Source organism: Equus quagga, chromosome 2 (assembly GCF_021613505.1).
Source record: "Equus quagga isolate Etosha38 chromosome 2, UCLA_HA_Equagga_1.0, whole genome shotgun sequence".
Taxonomy (NCBI): Eukaryota; Metazoa; Chordata; class Mammalia; order Perissodactyla; family Equidae; genus Equus; species Equus quagga.
This window is the reverse complement of record NC_060268.1, coordinates 51,195,011-51,216,690: the sequence shown is the minus strand read 5'-3', so window position 1 is coordinate 51,216,690 and position 21,680 is coordinate 51,195,011. Positions and strand designations below refer to the sequence as shown.

General features: G+C 35.3%; 1 protein-coding gene across 1 annotated transcript in view; it reads left to right on the top strand.

Annotated features, from left to right (window-relative positions):
* MNS1 (meiosis specific nuclear structural 1) overlaps positions 1 to 21,680 on the top strand; it is a 46,046-nt gene that overhangs the window by 5,504 nt on the left and 18,862 nt on the right. Inside the window, exons 3-4 of the mRNA XM_046655414.1 lie at positions 11,154 to 11,281; positions 19,079 to 19,181. Coding sequence (XP_046511370.1) covers positions 11,154 to 11,281; positions 19,079 to 19,181 — 231 coding nt within the window. The remainder of the gene's footprint in view (positions 1 to 11,153; positions 11,282 to 19,078; positions 19,182 to 21,680) is intronic.

The window sequence follows — 21,680 nt, the reverse complement described above, 5'->3', positions numbered from 1 at the left end:
GTAGTTCCAGAATTGCTAACCTGCGCCCCTGTGAACAACAAATTTACTTACTACAGTACAGAGTTGGGTACAGTTCTTTTTGTCTTTAGTCTTACAATATCTAGTCAAACACTATTTTCAGAGTTACTCATGTCCACTCCTACTGGTCTCCTTCACTGTGGTTATCTCATTGATTTTAATATAGTTAATTTGTCTTTGTCTGCATTCCATTATCCCCGCCACATCTTTTTTTTTTTTTGAGGAAGATTAGCCCTGAGCTAACTACTGCTAATCTCCCTCTTTTTGCTGAGGAAGACTGGCCCTGAGCTAACATCCATGCCCATCTTCCTCTATTTTATACATGGGACGCCTACCACAGCATGGCTTTTGCCAAGTGGTGCCATGTCTGCACCCAGGATCCAAACCAGCGAACCCCGGGCCGCCAAGAAGCAGAATGTGCGCACTTAACCACTGTGCCACTGGGCCAGCCCCTCTCCACATATTTTTTTAAAAAATTTTTTATGTTGAAATAATTACAGGTACTTGGGAAGTTGCAAACGTAGTACAGAGAGGTCCACTGTGCCCTTGGCCGGTTTCCCCCAGTGGTCACATCTTACATAACTGTAGTACAGTATCAAACACTGAAAAATGATATTGGTACAATATGCATATATACTTCTATGTCATTTTATCACGTGTAGATTTGTGTAACCACCACCTCATGCAAAATACAGAACTATTTCGTCACTGCCAAGACCTCATTCACGCCACCGCATTATAGTCACACACTCCCTTCAACCTCCACTATGCCTGGCAACCATTAATTTGTTCTCCATCTCTGTAATTTTGTCATTTCAAAAATAGTATATAAATGTATTCATGTGTGTGATTCCATACATATCATATGTCTGTGACCTTTTGAGTAGACTTTTTAACTCAGCATAATGCTCTTGAGATTCATGTAAGTTGTTGGATGTATCAATAATTAATTCCTTTTATTATTGAGTAGTAGTCCATGGTAGAGATGTACTAGTTGGTTTCTTTTTTTTATCGAGCTCATAATAGTTTATAACATTGTGAAATTTCAGTTGTACATTATTATTTCTCAGTCACCATATATATGTACCCCTTTACTTCTTATGCCTTCCCCCAACCCTTTTCCTCTCTGGTAACCACTAATCTGTTCTCTTTGTCCATGTGTTTCTCTTCCACATATGAGTGAGATCATACAGTGTTTGTCTTTCTTTGTCTGGCTTATTTCACTTAACATAATACCCTCAAGGGCCATCCATGTTGTTGTAAATGGGATGATTTTGTGTTGTTATATGGCTGAGTAGTATTCCATTGTACATATATACTACATCTTCTTTATCCATTCATCAATTGATGGGCACTTGAGTTGCTTCCCCATCTTGGCTATTGTGAATAATGCTACAATGCACATAGGGGTATATAAGTCTCCTTGAATTGTTGATTTCAAATTCTTTGGATAAATACCCAGTAGTGGGATAGCTGAGTCATATGGTATTTCTATTTTTAATTTTTTTAGAAATCTCCATACTCTTTTCTGTAGTGGCTGCACCAGTTTGCATTCCCACCAACAGTGTATGAGAGGTCTCTTTTTCTCCACATACTTTCCAACATTTGTTATTTTTAGACTTAGTGATTATAGCCATTCTAACAGGTGTAAGGTGATATCTCATTGTAGTTTTGATTTGCATTTCCTTGATGATTAGTGATGTTGAACATTTTTTCATGTGCCTGTTGGCCATCTGTATATCTTCTTTGGAAAAATGTCTGTTCATATCCTCTGCCCATTTTTTTGATTGGGTTGTTTGTTTGTTTTTTGTTGTTGAATTGTATGTGTTCTTTATATATTTTGGAGATAATCCCTTGTTGGATATATGATTTGCAAATATTTTCTCCCAGTTAGTGGGTTGTCTTTTCATTTTGTTCATAGTTTCCTTTGCCTTGCAGAAGCTGTTTGGTCTGATGTAGTCCCATTTGTTTATATTTTCTTTTGTTTCCCTTGCCCGAATAGACATGCTATTTGAAAAGATCCTTCTAAGACTGTTATCTAAGAGTGTACTACCTATGTTTTCTTCTAGGAGTTTTGTGGTTTGACATCTTACCTTCAAGTCTGTAATCCATTTTGAGTTAATTTTTGTGCGTGGCAAAAGATAATGGTCTACTTTCATTCTTTTGCATGTGGCTGTCCAGTTTTCCCAACACCATTTATTGAAGAGGCTTTCCTTTCTCTGTTGTATGTTCTTGGCTCCTTTGTCAAAGATTAGCTGTCCATTGGTGTGTGGTTTTATTTCTGGGCTTTCAATTCTGTTCCTTTGATCTGTGTGTGTGTTTTTGTATCAGTACCATGCTCTTTTGATTACTATAGCTTTGTAGTATATTTTGAAGTCAGGGATTGTGAAACCTCCAGCTTTGTTCTTGTTTCTCAGGATTGCTTTGGCTATTCTGGGTCTTTTGTTGCCCCATATGAATTTTAGGATTCTTTGGTCTATTTCTGTGTAGAATGTCATTGTGATTCTGATTGGGATTACATTGAATCTTTTGATTGCTTTAGGTAGCATGGACATTTTAACTATGTTCATTCTTCCAACCCATAAGCATGGAATATCTTTCCATATCTTTATGCCATCATCAATTTCTTTCAATAATGTCTTGTAGTTTTCATTGTATAGGTCTTTTGCCTCCTTGGTTAAATTTATTCTTAGATATTTTATTCTTTTTATTGCGATTGTAAATGGGATTGTATTCTTGAGTTCTCTTTCTGTTAGTTTTTTATTCGTGTATAGAAATGCAACTGATTTTTGTAAGTTGCTTTTGCAACCTGCCACTTTACTGTAGTTGTTGATTATTTTTAATAGTTTTCTGATAGATTCTTTAGAGTTTTCCTATATAAAATCATGTCATTTGCAAACAGTGAGAGTTTCACATCTTCCTTGCCAATTTGGATCACTTTTCTTTCTTTTTCTTGCCTAGTTGCTCTGTCCAAGTCCTCCAGTACTTTGTTGAATAAGAGTAGCAAGAATGGGCACCCTTTTCTTGTTCTTGTTCTCAGATGGATGGCTTTCAGTTTTTCCCCAGTGAGTATGTTGGCTGTGGGTTTGTCATATATGGCCTTTATTGTTGAGGTATTTCCTTCTATACCCATTGTATTGAGAGTTTTTATCATCAGTGATGTTGAATCTTGTCAGATGCTTTCTTAGTGTCTACTGAGATGATCGTGTGGTTTTTATTCCTCATTTTGTTAATGTGGTGTATCACATTGATTGATTTGTGGATGTTGAACCATCCCTTAGTCCCTGGTATAAATCCCACTTGATCATGGTGTATGATTCTTTCGATGTATTGCTGTTTTTGGTTTGCCAATATTTTGTTGAGGTTTTTTTGCATCTATGTTCATCAGTGCTATTGGCCTGCAATTTTCCTTCTTTGTGTTGTTGTTGTCTGACTTTGAGATCAAGGTGATGTTGGCCTCATAAAATCTGTTAGAAAGAGTTCTGTCTTCAATTTTTTTGACTAGTTTGAGAAGGATAGGTATTAAATCTTCTTGAATGTTTGGTAGAATTCTCCTGAGAAGCCATCTGGTCCTGGACTTTTATTTTTTGGGAGGTTTTTGATTACTGTTTCAATCTCTTTTCTTGTGATTGGTCTGTTGAGATTGTTGCTTCTTGATTCAGTTTTGCTGGGTTGTGTGTGTCTAAGAATTTATGCATTTCTTCTAGATTGTCCAATTTGGCATATAGTTTTTCATAGTATTCTCTTTTAATCTTTTGTATGTCTGGGGTATCTGTTGTAATTTGTCCTCTTTCATTTCTAATTTTATTTATTTGAGGCTTCTCTCCTTTTTTCTTAGTGAGTCTGGCTAAGGTTTGTCAATTTTGTTTATCTTCTCAAAGAACTAGTTCTTAGTTTCATTGATCCTTTCATCTGTTTTTCTCATTTTAATTTCATTTACTTCTGCTCTGATTTTTATTATTTCCCTCCTTCTGCTGACTTTGGGCTTTGTTTGGTCTTCTTTTTCTAATTCTGTTAGGTGTAGTTTAAGATTTCTCATTTGAAATTTTTCTTGTTTGTTAAGGTGGGCATGTATTGCTATGAATTTCCCTCTTAGGACCACTTTTGCTGCATCCTATATGAGTTGGTATGGTGTATTTTCATTTTCATTTGTCTCCTGATACTTTTTTATTTCTCCTTTAATTTCCTCAGTATCTATTGGTTGTTCAGTAGCATGTTTCATCTCCACGTATTTGTTGCTTTCCCAGCTTTTTTCTTATAGTTTATTTCTAGTTTCTTAGCATTATGGTCAGAAAAGATACTGATATTATTTCAGTCTTCTTAAATTTAGTGAGTCTTGCCTTATTTCCCATCATATGGTCTGTCTTTGAGAATGTTCCAGGTGTATTTGAGAGGGATGTGTATTAAGTCCATCTGGTCTAGTTTTTTGTTTAATTCCACTAGTTTCTTGTGGACCTTCTGTCTGGATGATCTATCCACTGATGTAAGTACAGTGTTAAGATCCCCTGCTATTGCTGTGTTGCTGTTAATGTCTCCTTTTAGGTCTGTTAATAGTTGCTGTATGTACTTTTCTGTTCCTATGTTGGGTGCATATATATTTATAAGTGTTATGTCCTCTTGATGGAGTGTCTCTTTTTATCGTTATATACTGCTCTTCTTTGTCTCTCATTGCCTGTTTTATCTTGAAGTCTACCTTGTCTTCTGTAAGTATGGCAACATCTGGATTCTTTTGTTTGCCATTAGTTTGGACTATGGTCTTCTATCCCTTCACCCTGAGCCTGTGTTTGTCTTTTGAACTGAGATCTGTTTTGTGGAGGCAGTATGTTGTTGGGTCCTGTTTTTTAATCTGTCCAGCCAGTCTGTGTCTTTTGATTAGAGAATTCAATCCATTTACATTTCAAGTGTTTATCGATATATGTGGGCCTAATGCTGCCATTTTATCACTCGTTTTCTGATTGTTCTGTATTTTCCTTGTTTCTCGTCCTATGTATTTCGGACTGCCAGTTCAATTTGATGTTTCTCTATGATGGTTTTCTCAGTTTTCTCTTTATTTATCATTTGTGTCTCTGTTCTGATTTTTTGTTTAGTGGTTACTGTGAGGTTTGTATAAAAGATCTCGTAGATGAGATAGTTCATTTTCTGATAGCCTCTTATTTTCTTAATCTAAGGAGGTTCCATCCCAATCCTCTTCCCCATCTAAGTTATTGTTGTCACAACTTACTCCATTTTGTGTTGTAAGTTTGTGTTAAAATGAAGTGACTATAGTTCTTTTTGATGTTTTCCTTCCCCTCTTTAATGTCATGATTGTTTGCTAACCTGTTCTGATTGAGAGCTGCAATTTTCTGATTTTATCTATTTATCTGCTTGCCGGAAGCTTTGTAAACCCCCCTCCCCCTTTTTTTTTCCAGGTATGAGGGCCTTCTTGATCATTTCTTCTAGGGGGCATCTTGTGGCAGTGAACTCCCTCAGTTTTTGTTTATCTGGGAAAGTTTATTTCTCCATCATATCTGAAGGATATTTTCACTGGATAGAGTATTCTTGGCTGAAAGTTTTTGACTTTCAAAATTTTGAATATATCATTCTACTCTCTCCTAGCCTGTAAGGTTTCTGCTGAGAAATCTGAAAGCCTGATAGGGCTTCCTTTGTATGTTATTTTCTTTTGCCTTACTGCCCTTAATGTTTTTCCTTTGTCATTGACTTTTGCCAGTTTTGCTAATATATGCCTTGGAGAAGGTCTTTTTACATTTATATAATTAGGAGTTATTTTAGCTTCTTTTACTTGTAGTTCCAGCTCCTTCCCCAGGTTTGGGAAGTTCTCAGCTATTATTTCTTTGAAAAAACTCTCTGCTCCCTTTTCTCTCTCTTCTCCCTCTGGAATACCTATAGTTCTTATGTTGCATTTCCTAATTGAGTCATATATTTCTTGGAGAATTCCCACATTTCTTTTTAGTCTTAGTTCTCTCTCCTCCATCTGAATCATTTCTATATTTCTGTCCTCTAAATGGCTCATTCTCTCCTCTATGGTATCAGCTCTGTTACCTAAGGACTTCAGATTTTTCTTTTCTCGTTCATTGTGTTTTTCATCTCCAGCATTTCTGATTGGTTTTTCTTTATAGTTTCAATCTCTTTTGTGAATAATTCCCTCTGTTCGTTAATTTTATTCCTGATTTCATTGAACTGTCTTTCTGAGTTTTCTTATAACTTGTTGAGTTTTTTTATGAAAGCTAATTTGAATTCTCTGTCATTTAGTTTGTAAATTTCTGTGTCTTCGAGATTGATTTCTGGGTGACCGTCATTTCCCTTCTGGTCTGGAATATTAATATACCTCTTCTGGATGGCCCGGTGGCGCAGCAGTTAAGTTCACACATTCCACAACAGCGGCCTGGGGTTCACTGGTTCGGACCCTGGGTGCGGACATGGCACCACTTGGCAAGCCATGCTGTGGCAGGCGTCCCACATATAAAGTAGAGGAAGATGGGCATGGATGTTAGCTCAGGGCCAGTCTTCCTCAGCAAAAAGAGGAAGATTGGCTGCAGATGTTAGCTCAGGGCTAATCTTCCTCAAAAGAAACCTCTTCATACTGTGTGATGGCATGGATTTGTGCCTTTGCATAGTGAGTACCTAGTCACCAATTCCACCTGCCACCACTGGGGAGGGGGGGCAGGAGCTGTGTATTCTGAGCCCACTGTGACCCTGGCAGCTGTGCCTGTCCTTTGGAAGCTATGCTGACGGGGCTTGTGTGTGTTTGCATGCTCACCACTGCTTCTTTACACATGTATGCACTGGCTCTCTGGCGAGGCTCCCTTGCTTCGGCCAACTGGCCGAGCTGGTGCACCAGGTGAGGGTGGCACTTTCTTTTGTCTGTGCTCTCCCGGGGGCACTCCTGCTCTGCCCTCCTGGGCTGTTCTGCTTGGTGAGTAAGCCCCCATGATTACTTGGCCTCTTCCGTGTAGAGCTTTCCCACAGACTTGGAGGCAACTCAGAGAGCAAAGGTGTTCCTATGGAAGACTGCCCTCTCCCTCCCTCCTCTCAGAGCCGGGTGTTGTCCTGGGCCCTACGTTGCTGCCATTAGGGGAAGGTGAGGAGATCTCCTTGCCTCTTTCCACTGCCTCCGGGGAGGTTCAGCGCCTCCACCTTCAGACTTATGGCTGCTTGGGTCTCTCAGATGTCTATTGTGTTTGTGAATATCCTCTGTTGGTTTATGAGTGTCCTTTTCATTGTATCTTAGGGGAGAGAGTGTAAGAGAAGATCTCACTCTGCAATGATGCTGACGTCACTCTAGTTTATTTCTTTTTGAATTTGCATATTATAAAACTCATTCTTTGTGATGTACTGTTCTATGGATTTTGACAAATGCATAGATTTTTCTACCATCACAATGTCATGCAAAACAATTCCATCACACTGAAAGTCCCCTCATGTTGCCCCTTTGTAGTCAACCACTCACCCCTGAAAACCACTAATTTCTTTTTTGTCCCAATAGGTTCGTCTTTTCTATAATATCAGATAAATGGAATTATACAATATGTCATCTTTGAGGTCTGACTTCTTTCACTTAGCAAAACAAATTTAAGATTCCATGTTGTTGCATGAATCATTCCTTTAATTGCTAAATTTTATGTACCAGTTTGTTTTAGCCATTCACAGGTTGAAGGAAATCTTGTTTCCCATTTTTGGCAATTGTGAGTAAAGCTGCTATAAACATTTGATTACAAACTTTTGTGTGAACATAAATTTTCGTTTCTCTTCGGTATCTATCTAGGAGTGTGATGGTTGGGTCATTAGGTGTGTGTATGTTTCATTTTATAAGGAACTGCCAAACTGTTTTCCAGAGCTGCTGTACTATTTTGGATCTCCTCAAGTAATATCTAAGAATTCCAGTTGCTTTTTGCCCTCACCATTACTTACTGTTGCTTTTTGTTAATTGAAATTTTTATTGAGATAATTGTGGATTCCTATGCAGTTTTAAGAAATAATAGAGACAGATCCAGTATCCCCTGTACTTAATTTCTCCCAGTGGTACATTAGGCAAAATTATAGTACAATATCACAGACAAGATATCAACAATAATAACAGTCTACCAGACTTGTTCAGATTTACTCAGTTTTACTTGCTCTGTGTGTGTGTGTATTGTGTGTGTGTGTATTTAGTTCTGTATAGTTTATCATGTGTGTAGGTTTGTATATCCAACACCACAGTCAAGATCCAGCAGAGTTCCATGATCGCAAGGATTGCTCAGTAGGTCCTTATAAGCATACTCTTCTCTTTCTTGTCTGCCCCTACCTCATCCCTACCTTTGGCAACCATTGGTATGTTCTCCATTTCTGTAATTTTGTCATTTCAAGAAAGTTGTATATACAACTCAACAATAAAAAGACAAAAGTTTTTTAATGGGCAAAGCATTTTAGTAGTCATTTCTCCAAAGAAGATATACAAACGATCAGTTAGCACAAAAAATATGCTCAACATCATTGGTCATTAGGGAGATGCAAATCAAAACCACAATGAAATACCACTTCAGACCCATGAGGATTTTTTTTTTAATTAAAAAAAAAAAGGAAAGTAAGTGTTGGCAAAGATACAGACAACTTGGAACCCTTGTACATTGCTGGTGGAAATGTAAAGTGATGTAGTGGCTGTGGAAAACAGTTTGGTAGTTCCTCAAAAAGTTAAACATAGTTACTATATTACCCAGCAATTCCACTCCTAAGCGTATACCCAAGATAATGACAAACATATGTCTACACAAAAACTTGTATGTGAATGTTCATAGCAGCATTATTCATGATAGCCAAAAAGTGGAAACAACACAAATGCCCATCAGCTGAAAAATGCATAAACGAAATGTTGTGTATCTATACAATGAAATATTATACAGCCATACAAAGGAATGAATTACTGATACATGCTGCACCATAAATGAACCTTGAAAATATGCTAAATGAAAGAAGCCAAGCACAAAAAGGCTACATATTGTATGATTTCATTTAAATAAAATATCTAGAATATGCTAACCCATTGAGATAGAAAGTAGATTAGTGATTGCCAGGGGCTGGGGGTAAGGGGCTGCTATAAGGTATGGGGTTTCTTTTTGGAATGATGAAAATGTTCTGTAATGTTGAAAACTTAAGTACACACAATATGTGCACATGGATGTTTATAGCAGCTTTATTCCTAATTGCCAAAACTTGTAAGCAACCAAGATATCCTTCAGTAGATGAATGGTAAATAATCCAGACAACAGAATATTATTCATCACTAAAAGTAATGAGCTATCAAGGCATGAAGTGACATGGAGAAACCTTAAATGCATATTACTAAGTGAAAGGCCAATCAGAAAAGGCTACATACTGTATGATTCCAACTACATGACATTTTGGAAAAGGCAAGACTATGGAGACAGTAAAAAGATCAGTGGTTGCCAGGGATTTGGGGAAGAGAGGGATGAATAGGTGGAACACAGGATTTTTAGGGCAGTGAAATAATGGTAGACATGTGTCATTATGCATTTGTCAAAGCGCACAGAATGTGCAATACCAAGAGTGAACTCTCAACAGTGGACTTTGGGTGATAATGACGTGTCAGTGTAGGTTTATTGATTGTTACAAATGTACCACTCTGGTGCTGGATGTTGATAGTGAGAGAGGCCATGCATGTGTATGGGCAGAGGGTATATGGGGACTCTGTTCTTTCTGCAGAATTTTGCTGTGAACCCAAAACTCCTTCAAAAGATAGTCTATTTTTTTTTTTTTTTTAAGTCCTGGAACTAGATAGTGGTAATGGTTGCACAACATTGTGAATACTGTGCTAACAAACCACTGAGTTTGAGATTGGATTTTTTGACTTGGCATAATTCCTAGAGATTCACCCAGGTTGTTGCTTGTATCAGTACTTCATTCCTTTTTGTTGCTAAGTAGCAGTCCATGGTGTGGGAGTACTACAGTTTATTTGACCATTCATTTGCTGAAGGATGTCTGGGTATTTCCAGTATTGGCAGTTTGAATAAATCTGCTGTAAAAATTGGGGTACAGATTTTTAAATAAACATAAGTTTACATTTCTCTGGGTTAAATGCTTAAGAGTACGATTGTTGAGTTGTATGGTAATTGCATGTTAGCTTTATAACAAACTATCAAATTATTTTCCAGAGTGGCTGCATCATTTTACATTCCCACCCAGCAATGTGTGAATAATGTAGTTTCTCACCAGTGTTTGGTTTTGCTGTTATTTTTTGTTTTAGCCATTCTAATAGGTATTTAGTGATATATTATTGTAGTTTAACTTGCATTATCTCATGGCTGATGATATAGTTTTACCATGTGCATATTCTTTCCTAAATACAGAATTTAATCAAGCCTTTAGATCTTTCTACCATTTTATAGGAAATACAAAAGAGAAATTAAATGATATCCTGGGGAAGCACTTATTAAATTCAGAATGTGAGACATTTTATAGGACGTATGTCCTAATTTCTACAACAAATCAGTGGCTTGGGGAAAAAAAAAGTGTGCGTGTGAGGTGACCATTACACAATGAAAGAGACTTAAGAGAAATAATAACTAGATGCAATATGTGGACCTTGCTTGGATTTCAATTTGAACAAACCAAAAACGAAAAAAAGCGTCTTTGAGACAATTGGAGAAACCTGAATATGGACAAGGTATTAGGTCTTACTAAGGAGTTGTTGATTTATTTAGACATGTTAACGGCGTGGTTGTTATCTACCTGATAAGAATTTCTACCTTATCAATGTTGAATTATTTAGGTGGTTAATGAGATATCCAGGATTTGTTTTTAAAATACTCTAGCAAAAAAAAAAAAAAAGAACAAAAAAGAGTGGAGTAGAAGACTAGAGGCAATGATTGGCAAAATATTGATAATTGTTGGAGGTGAGTGATGGCTGAGTGTGTATTTTAATTTTATACTTCCTACTGTTGGTGATGTTTGAAATTTTCCGTGATAAAATGTGCAGAAAAGTGTTTATTGAAATAGCATTTTGTATTTTAAAATAAAACAAATAGTTGATTGTTACTCTGAAGGCACTTGCAGTATTCTGTTATAAAACAGATTAAAACTTGATGGAAAAAAATCTAATTCTGGAGGACAAATAACTGAAATTATATTTTTTTATTCAGGCAGAAGAAAACAAAAGGTTGAGGGAACTCCAGCTTGAACAAGAAGAAAAATTGGCTGTGGAATTGGCAAAACTAAAAAATGAAAGTCTAAAAGATGAGAAGATGAGGCAACAAGTAAGAGAAAACAGGTATCTTGGTTTCTATAAATTTGATTTATTTAGTCTTTATCTTCAAACTTTTACCTGAGAGTGGAATTGCCTTATATCATTGCACTCAGTTAATATTTTGCCTGGAAATACTTAGTGCTTTAAATCCTACATGTATTTATTTGAGAAAATGAGTTGTATTCGTAGAAGTAAAGTATTAATATTTAAGGTGAAAATGAATGTCAATTCCCTCTACTCTTTCCTCCAAACATAATTTTTTAAATGACCTCTTATAAAAAATAGACTCATGAGTCCTAGTCCTAAGAGAAATATTAGGTGACATCTAATTTAATTTTATAACCCTATGTAAATTTCCTGCAGTATTTCTGGAGAGTGGCTGGTCAAGCTGTGGTTCAACACCTTTAGTGAATGCAATAGGAACTTTCTTTCTCATTCAGCCCTAACTTCGAATAATCTTTTTTCTCCTACTGTTTCAAAATTAATATCTCTGTGCCTTCCATGGATTTATCTCAGTTCTGCTATCTGATAATAAATACATAAATAAATTTAGTGCTTCTTTAGGACATCTTTTCATATGTATGAATCCACTATATGTTTTTTTCTTTAAGTTAAATATCCCACATTTGTTCATTTGTTCTTTATATAACCTGGTTTCAAGCTTCTTTTCCATCCTGGTTCCGTTTTGTAGAGGTAATTTAGATTATTGGTGTTTCTTAACAAAATATTACCCCCACAAGTATGGATAATACTTCAGGGTACTACTTAGTACCCCTAATAGTGGGACTGTTAACCCCACTGTTCTAGAATATGTTTCTTATGTTCCTGGAAGATCAAGTTACTTTTTAGGGGCTGCTGTGTCACACCATTGATTAAAACTCAGGGCTGACTAAATGCCCACCCCATACTTATGTAGTTGAATATATTGGAAATTTACTTGGATAGTTATTACATTTTATCTTAACTGAGCAAGGCTTATGTAGAATATTATATAACTCATGGATGAGCTTTAGGGGTTTTGAGCCTCATTAAAGTATATTTATGGGTTTGGCAAATGTACCCATATGTATTTTTCGGGGCCCAGAACTTTTATCAAATTCTGTAAGGGATTTCTAATTTTTAGAAAAAGATTTAGAATTACTGCTAATATGTTCATATTGTTCTAGTCTTAAACTCTCTTTTGGACCTTAATTCTCCAATCATTGTTAGCTATCAGTCATAGTTTTATATTATTATCATGTTTTTGTCTAATTCACTGATACAAGAATTAAATAGAAGAGCTTTCCACTTCTAGCAATTGCAGACTAGGTGATTCAGATAAATGCTCCCTTTGAGAACAGAATATCTGAGAAAGTATAAAAATAAGATTAGGGAGAGGAAGGAAACCACAATGATGAGCCTGGCATTTGTAGCTGCATTTCTTCTGGAGGTTTCTGCTGATTCCAAAAGTACGGCTTAGAATTGAGAACTGAAGCAGAGTTTGGCCAATAAGCGTATGGCAAGGTGTTCAACATCATTCTATGAACTGTACACTTAAGATTAGTGCACTTCAGTGTATGTTTTACTTCAATAATACAGAGTTTAATTAGATTTTATTGGATAGAAACAGATGAAGAGGTAATGTGTGAGCAGGTTAATGGAAAACATCTAGAATAAAGCACAGAGAAACACAAGGATAGATAAATATAGAAGAGAACTTAAAAGAGGCATGGGCTATGGTATAAAGTTCTAACAGATGCATAATTTTAGTCTTGGTAGTGGAAATGAAAGAGGATGATGCAGAAGCAGTGGTTGAAGAGATATTGGCCAAGAATTTCCAAAAATGATAAAAGACATAAAGCCACAGGTTAAAACACAATGAAGAATGAAAAGCACCCCTATACTCAACCTAGTCAAACTTTTGAAATCCAATAATAGAGAAAATCATAAAAACCACAAAAGTATCTACACACAAAGGACTATTACCTTCAAAGGAACAACAATAAGAAATACGACTGAATTTTGAGCAGCGACAGTGGAGACTAGAAGACAGTGGATTTAAAGGGCTGAAAGAAAGTAATAGCCCATCTAGAATTCTATACCTTGGGAAAATTTTCTTCAAACTTAAGGCAGAAGTCATTCAGTTGATTACTCTTTCAAACAGAGTATGCTCCCTCTCAGCAGTGTCAAAACTGCTAAGAGTTTTTTTATTTTGTGCATCAGCTGTAGTAAAATTTTAACTAACATGCAGAAATGGACCATTTTTTGGTCAGTGTATTTGTCTGCAAATTGGCAGGTCTAAATTCAAGGAAATGTTTGCTGTGGTACTTAATATGTATCCTAAGTAATTCAAAATCACCTATGTTAAGATTAGGCTCTTTAAATGTAAAAGAAATTCATTTTAAAACCCAGGGTAAATTTTTAACAATCATTTAAATTTATTTTGAAAATAATTGTTTGAGTTCAGAAGTCATGAGACTCTTTTGTTATTTGATTTTGAACATGTGATTTTTTTTTTAACCCAAGAACATTTTTAAAAGGCAATTTAATTTTATCACTGCTTTTAACTAGAGATGGGAAACTCACTACCTATTTTTAGAAATCCTATCTTAATTATAGCACTAATCAATTAATAATTATAATTAATTGTATAACTAATTATTTATAATTAATTGTAAATTATACAATTTATAATTATTACATAATTAGCAACTATATATTTATTACATAGTTAATACATATCTTTATGAAAGCAAGAACAAGCACCTATTATATAATTTGTATTTAACTTCAGCACAAACTAACTCAAAGAAGAGACAGAGAGATTTCTTCCCTTATTAGATGTCTAACCAGTTCCTTGCTGATGCCAGCACACTTATATTCCAGACTGATAATCAAGATGTTAATTATTAAAATAAAGTAGATGAAATGAATTAAAAAATAATGTTTTCAGACAAACAAAAACAGATTGATCACCAATAACCCTGCATTAAAGGAAATACTGGCAGTTATTCTTCAGGTAGAAGAATGAAAATGATCCTAACATGAATTTCAGAACTTCAGGAAGGTAAATGTGTAGTAAATCTAGGTGAAATTTGAATGTGTGAATCATTTATTGTAATGTCTTTTGGGATTTAAAATATATAAAGGGTTAAAAATAGAAACTATAACAAAAGTGAGATAGGAATTAATTGGAGTAAAGTGGTCAAGAATCTTTAGTAAAAAAAATGGTCAAATTTTATTAGACTCGAAACAAACATGTTGTAATCTCTGTAACAAAAAGTTTGGAAAAGAATATACAATTAACAAATTAATAGAGGAGAAAATGTGATAATAAGAAATGATGAATCTAAAAAGGGGCTGTGCAGAAAAGAGTTAACATAGCAGGCCTGAGACTGATATCCTTAGAAAGTCCTGCTGGCAAGTTTGGTCCTTGGCTGGCATCTGGAAACTTGGATTTTGAGAAAGTTCCCATTTCTCTATGATAACAGTGCCTAAACTATTTGGAAAAACAGTTTCTTTTATGCTGAATTCCTGTTTTCCTTCTGGGAGTCTGGACTTCTGGTATGCACTAGGCAGAGGGTACCCTCATGACCAGCCCCTAGTAAAAACCCTGGACCCTAAGTCTCTAGTGAGCTTTCCTGGTAGACATTTCACACATGTGGTCACAACTCATTGCTGGGGAGTTAAGTGTGTCCTGTGTGCCCCCACTGGGAGAGGACTTTTGGAAACTTGCAACTGATTTCTTCAGGACTTCGCCCCAGGAGCCTTTTTTCTGTTGCCCATTTTGGTCTGCATTTTACTGTAGTAAATCATAGCCGTGAGTGTGACTATATGCTGAGTCTTGTGAGTCCTCCCGCTGAATGACTGAATCTGAGGAGGTGGTTTTGGAGACTCCCAACATAGAGGCAGAAGAAGAGAAAAGAGAGGTAGGACAAATAGAAAGAAAATACTAAGATTATAAATTTAAACTCAACTATATTAATAGTTACAGTAAACATATTTGAACCATTTACTGAACAAATGGTTATGCCAGAACAAATCAGCAGCTTTTCAAAGCATTTAATTCATACATAGTATGTTCTCTGACCGCAGTGGAATTAAAGTAGATATGGTAACGAGATAACTAGGCAATCTTTGTATGTTTAGATATTTTGAAATGTACTTCTGAATAACCCCTAGGCCAAAGAAGTAACCAAAATTGAAATTAGAAAGTATTTTTAACTGAGTGACAATGAAAATATCACATAGTAAAAGTTGTAAGAGTGGAGTGACATAAGCAAAATGGTGGGGTAGGCAGCCCTACACTCCTGCCCCTGTCAATCAAAACACAAGTAGAAACGGTTAGAACCAACTCTGTAAGAACTCTGAACAGCAGTCAAAGGTTTACAGCAACCCACTGACTGCTGAAACAAGAAAAAGACAACTTAGAAACAGTAGCAAAATCTGTGGTGTTTTTACTTGTCCTTCCCTCATCCCCTCCCAGTTCTGAGGCACAAAAAAAAGGACAAATGCTTCTGCTTATATGAAATATCTAGAACAGGCAAATTTATAGAGACAGAAAGTAAATTAGAGGTTACCAGGGGCTAGGGAAAGGGGAGAATAGTGAGTTATTGCTCAGGTGGGTACAACATTTCTGTTTGGAGGATTCCATCTGGAATTATTAGAAAACAAACAGAAAATTTCCATCTGGAATGTAAACAATGTAGGAGGAGGGCAATAATAAAGATAAGAACAGAAATGAGTGAAGTAGAATGTAAACATAAAGTAGAATCAGCAACGCCAAGAATTTTACCTTTAAAAAGGTAAAATTGATAACCCCTGGCAGGAATGATAAAATGCACAAATAGAATACACAAATACGATTTTAGGAATGGATAATGGGATATCACTGTAGATGGTACATATATTTACTAGCTCATAGGATATTGTGAACAGTTTTATGTAAATAAATTTGAAAATTTAGATAAATTACTAAATAGCACATTTTACCAAACTGACGCTAGTAGAAATAGAAACCTGAATGTTCCTATAACTTTTAAAGATATTGCATCTATAATTAACCTTGTCCACAAAGAAACCTACATGGCTAGGTGGTTGATTAGTGAATTTTACCAAACATTCAAGGAAGAAGTAACACGAATTTTACATAGTTTTGCAGAGTGGCAAAAGAGGGAACTTTTCCCAATTTATTTTAATCAGATCAGTACCTGAATGGGACAAGAAAATTATAGACTAATCTTTCTCATGAATTTAGCTGCTGTAATCTGAAATATATTAGTCAATATCAAATCCAGTGGTATGTAAGAAAGATAATACATCTGACCAAATTTAATTTATTCCAAGGGTGCAAAGTTGGTTTAACATTAGAAAATGAATAAATATGATTCATCATATTGACCGAATATAATAGAAAAACCATGTGAGCAGGAAAAGCCAGTTGATATAAATCAATATCAATCTATGATTAAAAAAAGATTATCAAACTAGGAATAAAAGGGAATTTACAGTAACATCATACTTAATGGCCAGTGTTAAACACTTTCTCTCTGACGTTAAGAAGACGACCAGCTCCATGACATAGTGGTTAAGTTTGGTGCACTCTGCTTTGGCGGCCCGGGTTTGCACCCCAGGAGCAGACCTACACCACTTGTCAGCCATGCTGTGGCGGTGATCCACATATATAAAATGGAAGAAGATTGGCATGGATGTTAGCTCAGGGCTAATCTTCCTCAGCAAAAAAAAAAGAAAGAAAGAAAAACAGGGATGCCTGCTATAACAGCTTCTATTAGTCATTGTATTGGACACACTAACCAGTGCAATGAGGTGAGAAGAGTAAATGAAAGATGTTAGGATTGGCAGTAAAGAAATAAAGCTTTCATTATTCACAGATCATATGATTGTGTATGTAGACAATCCAAAAGAATTTACATATAAATTATAAAAATAAGTTTAGCAGTGTTGTTGAATATGAAGTCAATATATAAACATTAATTGTATTTCTGTAAATCAACAGAGAATGAAATTTTTTTAATGATTTGTATAAGAGCATAAAAAATATCTAATGAAAGAGGTATAAAACTTCAATAACAAAACAGAAACAAAAATAAACCATTATTGATAGACTTTTTAGAAACCTAAATAATTGGAAGGATCTACCAAGTTTGTTGACTTGAAGACTCAGTATTGCAAACCTGTCAATAACTCTCCAAATTGATTTATAAATTCAGTACAGTCCTAATCAGAATCCCAGCCAGTTTTGTTTCTTGTGAAGTTTGGCAAGCTGACTCAAAAATGTGTATGGAAATGCAAAGTACCAAGAATGGCTAGGACAGTCTTTAAGAAGACAAAAATTTGAGACGACTTCTCCAGGATATGAATATTTATTATAAAGCCACAGTAATTAAGGTAGTGTGGTTTTAGCACAAGATAAACAAATGGATCAATGGAATAGAAGAGAGCACTTCTCAACCAGAAATTTAAGCCGTAATGCTTTAAGGCATTCATTGTATGTAATGAATTAGTTTACCTCCTATAGGTCTAACATAATACCAGCTGTATACCATCTTTGAGAAAATTAAAAATATAGTCACTTAATTTTCTACGAGGCTTAATTCTCTTATGGAATGCCGGTTGAGGAAGGATGGGATAGAAAATCTAAAAACAGACTCATGGATATATGCACACTTTATGACAAAACTGGCACTGCTGAGCATCAGAAATGGGCTTTTTTTTAAATGGTACCAGATCAATTAGATATGCATATGGAAGAGAATGAACTTGATTTCTACCTCACACCACACACAAAATCAATTGCTGAAGGACTGTAGTCTAAAAGTGAATGGTAAAACAACAAAACTTTGAGAGAGTAATGTAAGAAAAAATCTTTATGTGTGTTGGGGGGGGCAACATTTCTTAAAACATGACACAAAAGTCATTGACAATGAAGAAAAAGATCGGTGAATTAGAATACATCACTTCATCTAAAGAAATCACGATGAGAGTAACCACAGACTGGAAGGAGATAATTGCAATGCACGTAACCAACAAAAGACTTGTATCCAGAATATATAAAGAATATTTATGCAATAATAATAAGTAGATAGTCCAGTATAAAAATAGGCAAAAAAAATATTGAACAAGAACTTCACAAAAGATGTATAAATGACTCAAACATATGAAAAAGTCTCAATTCCATTAGTAATAGGGAAATGTAAATTATAAACCCCAATGATATATTACAGAGATTATCTGAGGCCAGCCCCCATTTTTTAACAGATAAGTAAAAAGCCCAAGGAGTGAAGCAGACTTGCCCATGGTCACTCCCTCTTCAGCAGCATCGTCATGAAATAGTTACCATTTGTAGAATGTTTACTGTGTAACAGGTACTTTTCCAAGCTCTTTATACACATTCGTTTGATTCCCACAACTCCCCCTTTCACAGATAGCAAAACTGAGGTACAAAATTTAAGTAACTTGCTTAGGTTTAAACACCTCCACTATAGCTCTTTTCACTTGATAGTGTTAGTAGCTGGACAGAAATTTTAACCAAATTTGTAAAGCACCTTTTCTGAGCCAGGCACTGACAGAAAGATTTTTAGTGATGATTATTGAAAATGAAAGAGTTACTTTGTCTAAAAATGTGATTACAGTGTTCCCTTTCATATGCATTCTGATTTTTCTTTGGATGAAAGAGAAAAGGATATTTTTTTTCAAAATATTTAAATAATAAATATCTTTTACACATTTAGAAAAAAATTCTTTAAATTTCAGATATGTATTATTTTTAAAATAGAGAAATACAGTCTTCAAATTTAAATTTGTCTTTTTTTTTTTAAACAGTATTGAGCTCAGAGAATTGGAGAAGAAATTAAAAGCAGCTTACATGAATAAAGAAAGGGCAGCTCAGATTGCTGAAAAGGATGCCATTAAATACGAGCAAATGGTAATCATGTTCTCTTCATTATGTTTTTCTATTTTTAGCTTCATTTAGAAAATCAAAAATAGACCAATGTTTTGAAAATTGTTACATACTATAAAGAATTTACACTGCTAGATTTCTCAAATACTTTTATGCTTTTCAGATCCTTAAGGTATAGGAATCATGGATTATTTAATATTTAGTCTTGTTTAATTTAATATTTGAGCCTTTCCGATACAAAGAATTAGGTTGCTGCTGAGAATGAACAGCTATATTCAGTAACTCCCAGCATTCTTTATGGTCTCTAACTAATTATTCTTTGACAAACCAATTCAGTACAAATTGTTAGCATGATCAATATATTTTAGAATGTTATTAATTTTTTTATTTTTAGTTATTTAAAAAAATAAACAATTTTTAATTTTAGGTGGGAAACTTTCCTGTTTTATAAACAGCAGTCTCTTCTTGTGATGTTTCCCTCTATTTTTATCCCTTTTTCTAACTCGTGACATACTGCCAAGGTTAGGGCAAGAGTTACTCTTGGGCAAAGGAGTTTCAGACACACTCAGCAGTAGTGTTATACAGTGTAATATAAAAGAGAGTTTATTGAGTTAACACTTAAAAGCAGGGTGCACATCATCACTTGAGCTCTCATTGTCGCGCAGAAAGACTAGACATGGATGAACAGATCTGAGTGCAACCGTACACAGTCTTTTAAGTTCCGTCTCCCATTTCTCCGTTATTGCATAGAGCATTTTGGTGGTAGAGTTCTCTGTCTCCTGGATCCCTTTCAAAGATAGTATACAGCCATGAAAGAGAAAGAGGTAGAGGTAAATGTTCTGGTCTTTAAAGTTGGCCAGGATATATTATAAGTTAGGAAAAAAGCAAGTTGAGGAAAGGTCAAGTTAGAGAATAATACATATCACAGACCATTTTTATTTTTTAAAACTTGTACATATATGTCTGTATATCAACATATAACATATGTGTTATATATAACAACTCACACACATATTAACACACACACAGTTAGAGGGGTGATATCAAAATACTCAACGAGTGCCGTGCAATGTCGGCATCAACTAGGAATACATGCTGTCTACAGTGACGTGTGTGTGTGTGTGTGCATGTGTGTTAGAACAGAGACAGGCTAGAGGGCTATACCGCATGCTGTTAACTGTGACAGCCTTTGCTGTGGCAGGTGGTAGGAGAGGGTGAGGAGACTTCATTTCCTAAGCCTTATAGGTCTCTTCTACCTTTCAAAAATGAAGTAGAACATAAACAATCTACTATTTGACCAGTAGTTTGCAGTTTTAATTATCCTGATAATTGAGGTTATTCAAGGCAATTGAAGACATTTTAATGTGACTCCTGAAAGAATTGCTGCTGTTTTCTAAATAAAATTGATCCACAAAAATTGAAGTCAAATACTCCTAGGACTTGACTAGGTGTCAGGATATCTAGGTGCTAGTTTCTCTCTGTCTCTCCAGCATTAGTTTTCTTACCTGTGAAAGGAGAACACTGTACTTCTTTAAGTGTACGGTAATCTGTATATACGTGGTTTTCTCATTTCATATTTTTTCTAAAGAACCTAGCGCGATATGTACTAAGAAAACAAAAGCAAAGAAAGAATTTTGGTCAAGTCATATTAACAGTTTGGTCAAGTATATGTTAAAGGCATCATCTTTAAGACCAGGAATGGCATTAGCACTCCTATTTACTCTGCTGCTCCTTTTATGCTTGATGCTGCTAATTGTTCTAGCATTTGGGATGTGATTATAATGGTAAGGGGAAATTTTTTAAATTGCCCCAATATATTTATTTTACAACTCATTTTGTTAAATGATTTCAAAATGCTCAAAATAAATAAGGGGTTTAACCCATTCAAGAAGCAAGACTGTAACTCAGAAGACATGGGCTTGAATGAGTGAATTAAAAGCTGTAGAAGACTTTGGCACAGTGACATATGTGACCCTTTTAAGTTACAGTGATTACAAAGGGCCTTTAGTAAATGAGGAACGGGAGACTTCAAAGGCCAGTGGCAGGAAAGAAAGTTTAGACTGGAAGAAACTTAAAGAGTTGCTCAGAGCTGTTTAACAGCAGACTGTGTGGAAAAGATGCACCATCCTTACTCTAAGTAGCAGCTGATACACAATGGAGCTAAAAATTGTGAAAATTGCCTATGTCAACTTTTAAATAGAAGACGAAGATGACTACTGCTTTGGCAGTTAACGTCGTTAGGTTATTAATAAAGTACTTCTAACTTTACTCACTGCTTTTCAAATGTGGAGTTATTAATTATCCTTTCATGTATTGCCCTGGGAGAGCTATTTGAAGGCATAAAAAAGCCTCTTTAGGGTCTGGCTCATCATCCACACCCTTCAGTTGATAGCGACCTACCTTTTCTTTTTACCTAGAGAGATGAAAATATTTTATGTAACAGGCTTTATAATATTCAGTTGCATCTGTTTAAAATGTTCTATCATACTATGCTCAAATTTGAAAACAGAAAGATGAATTTTC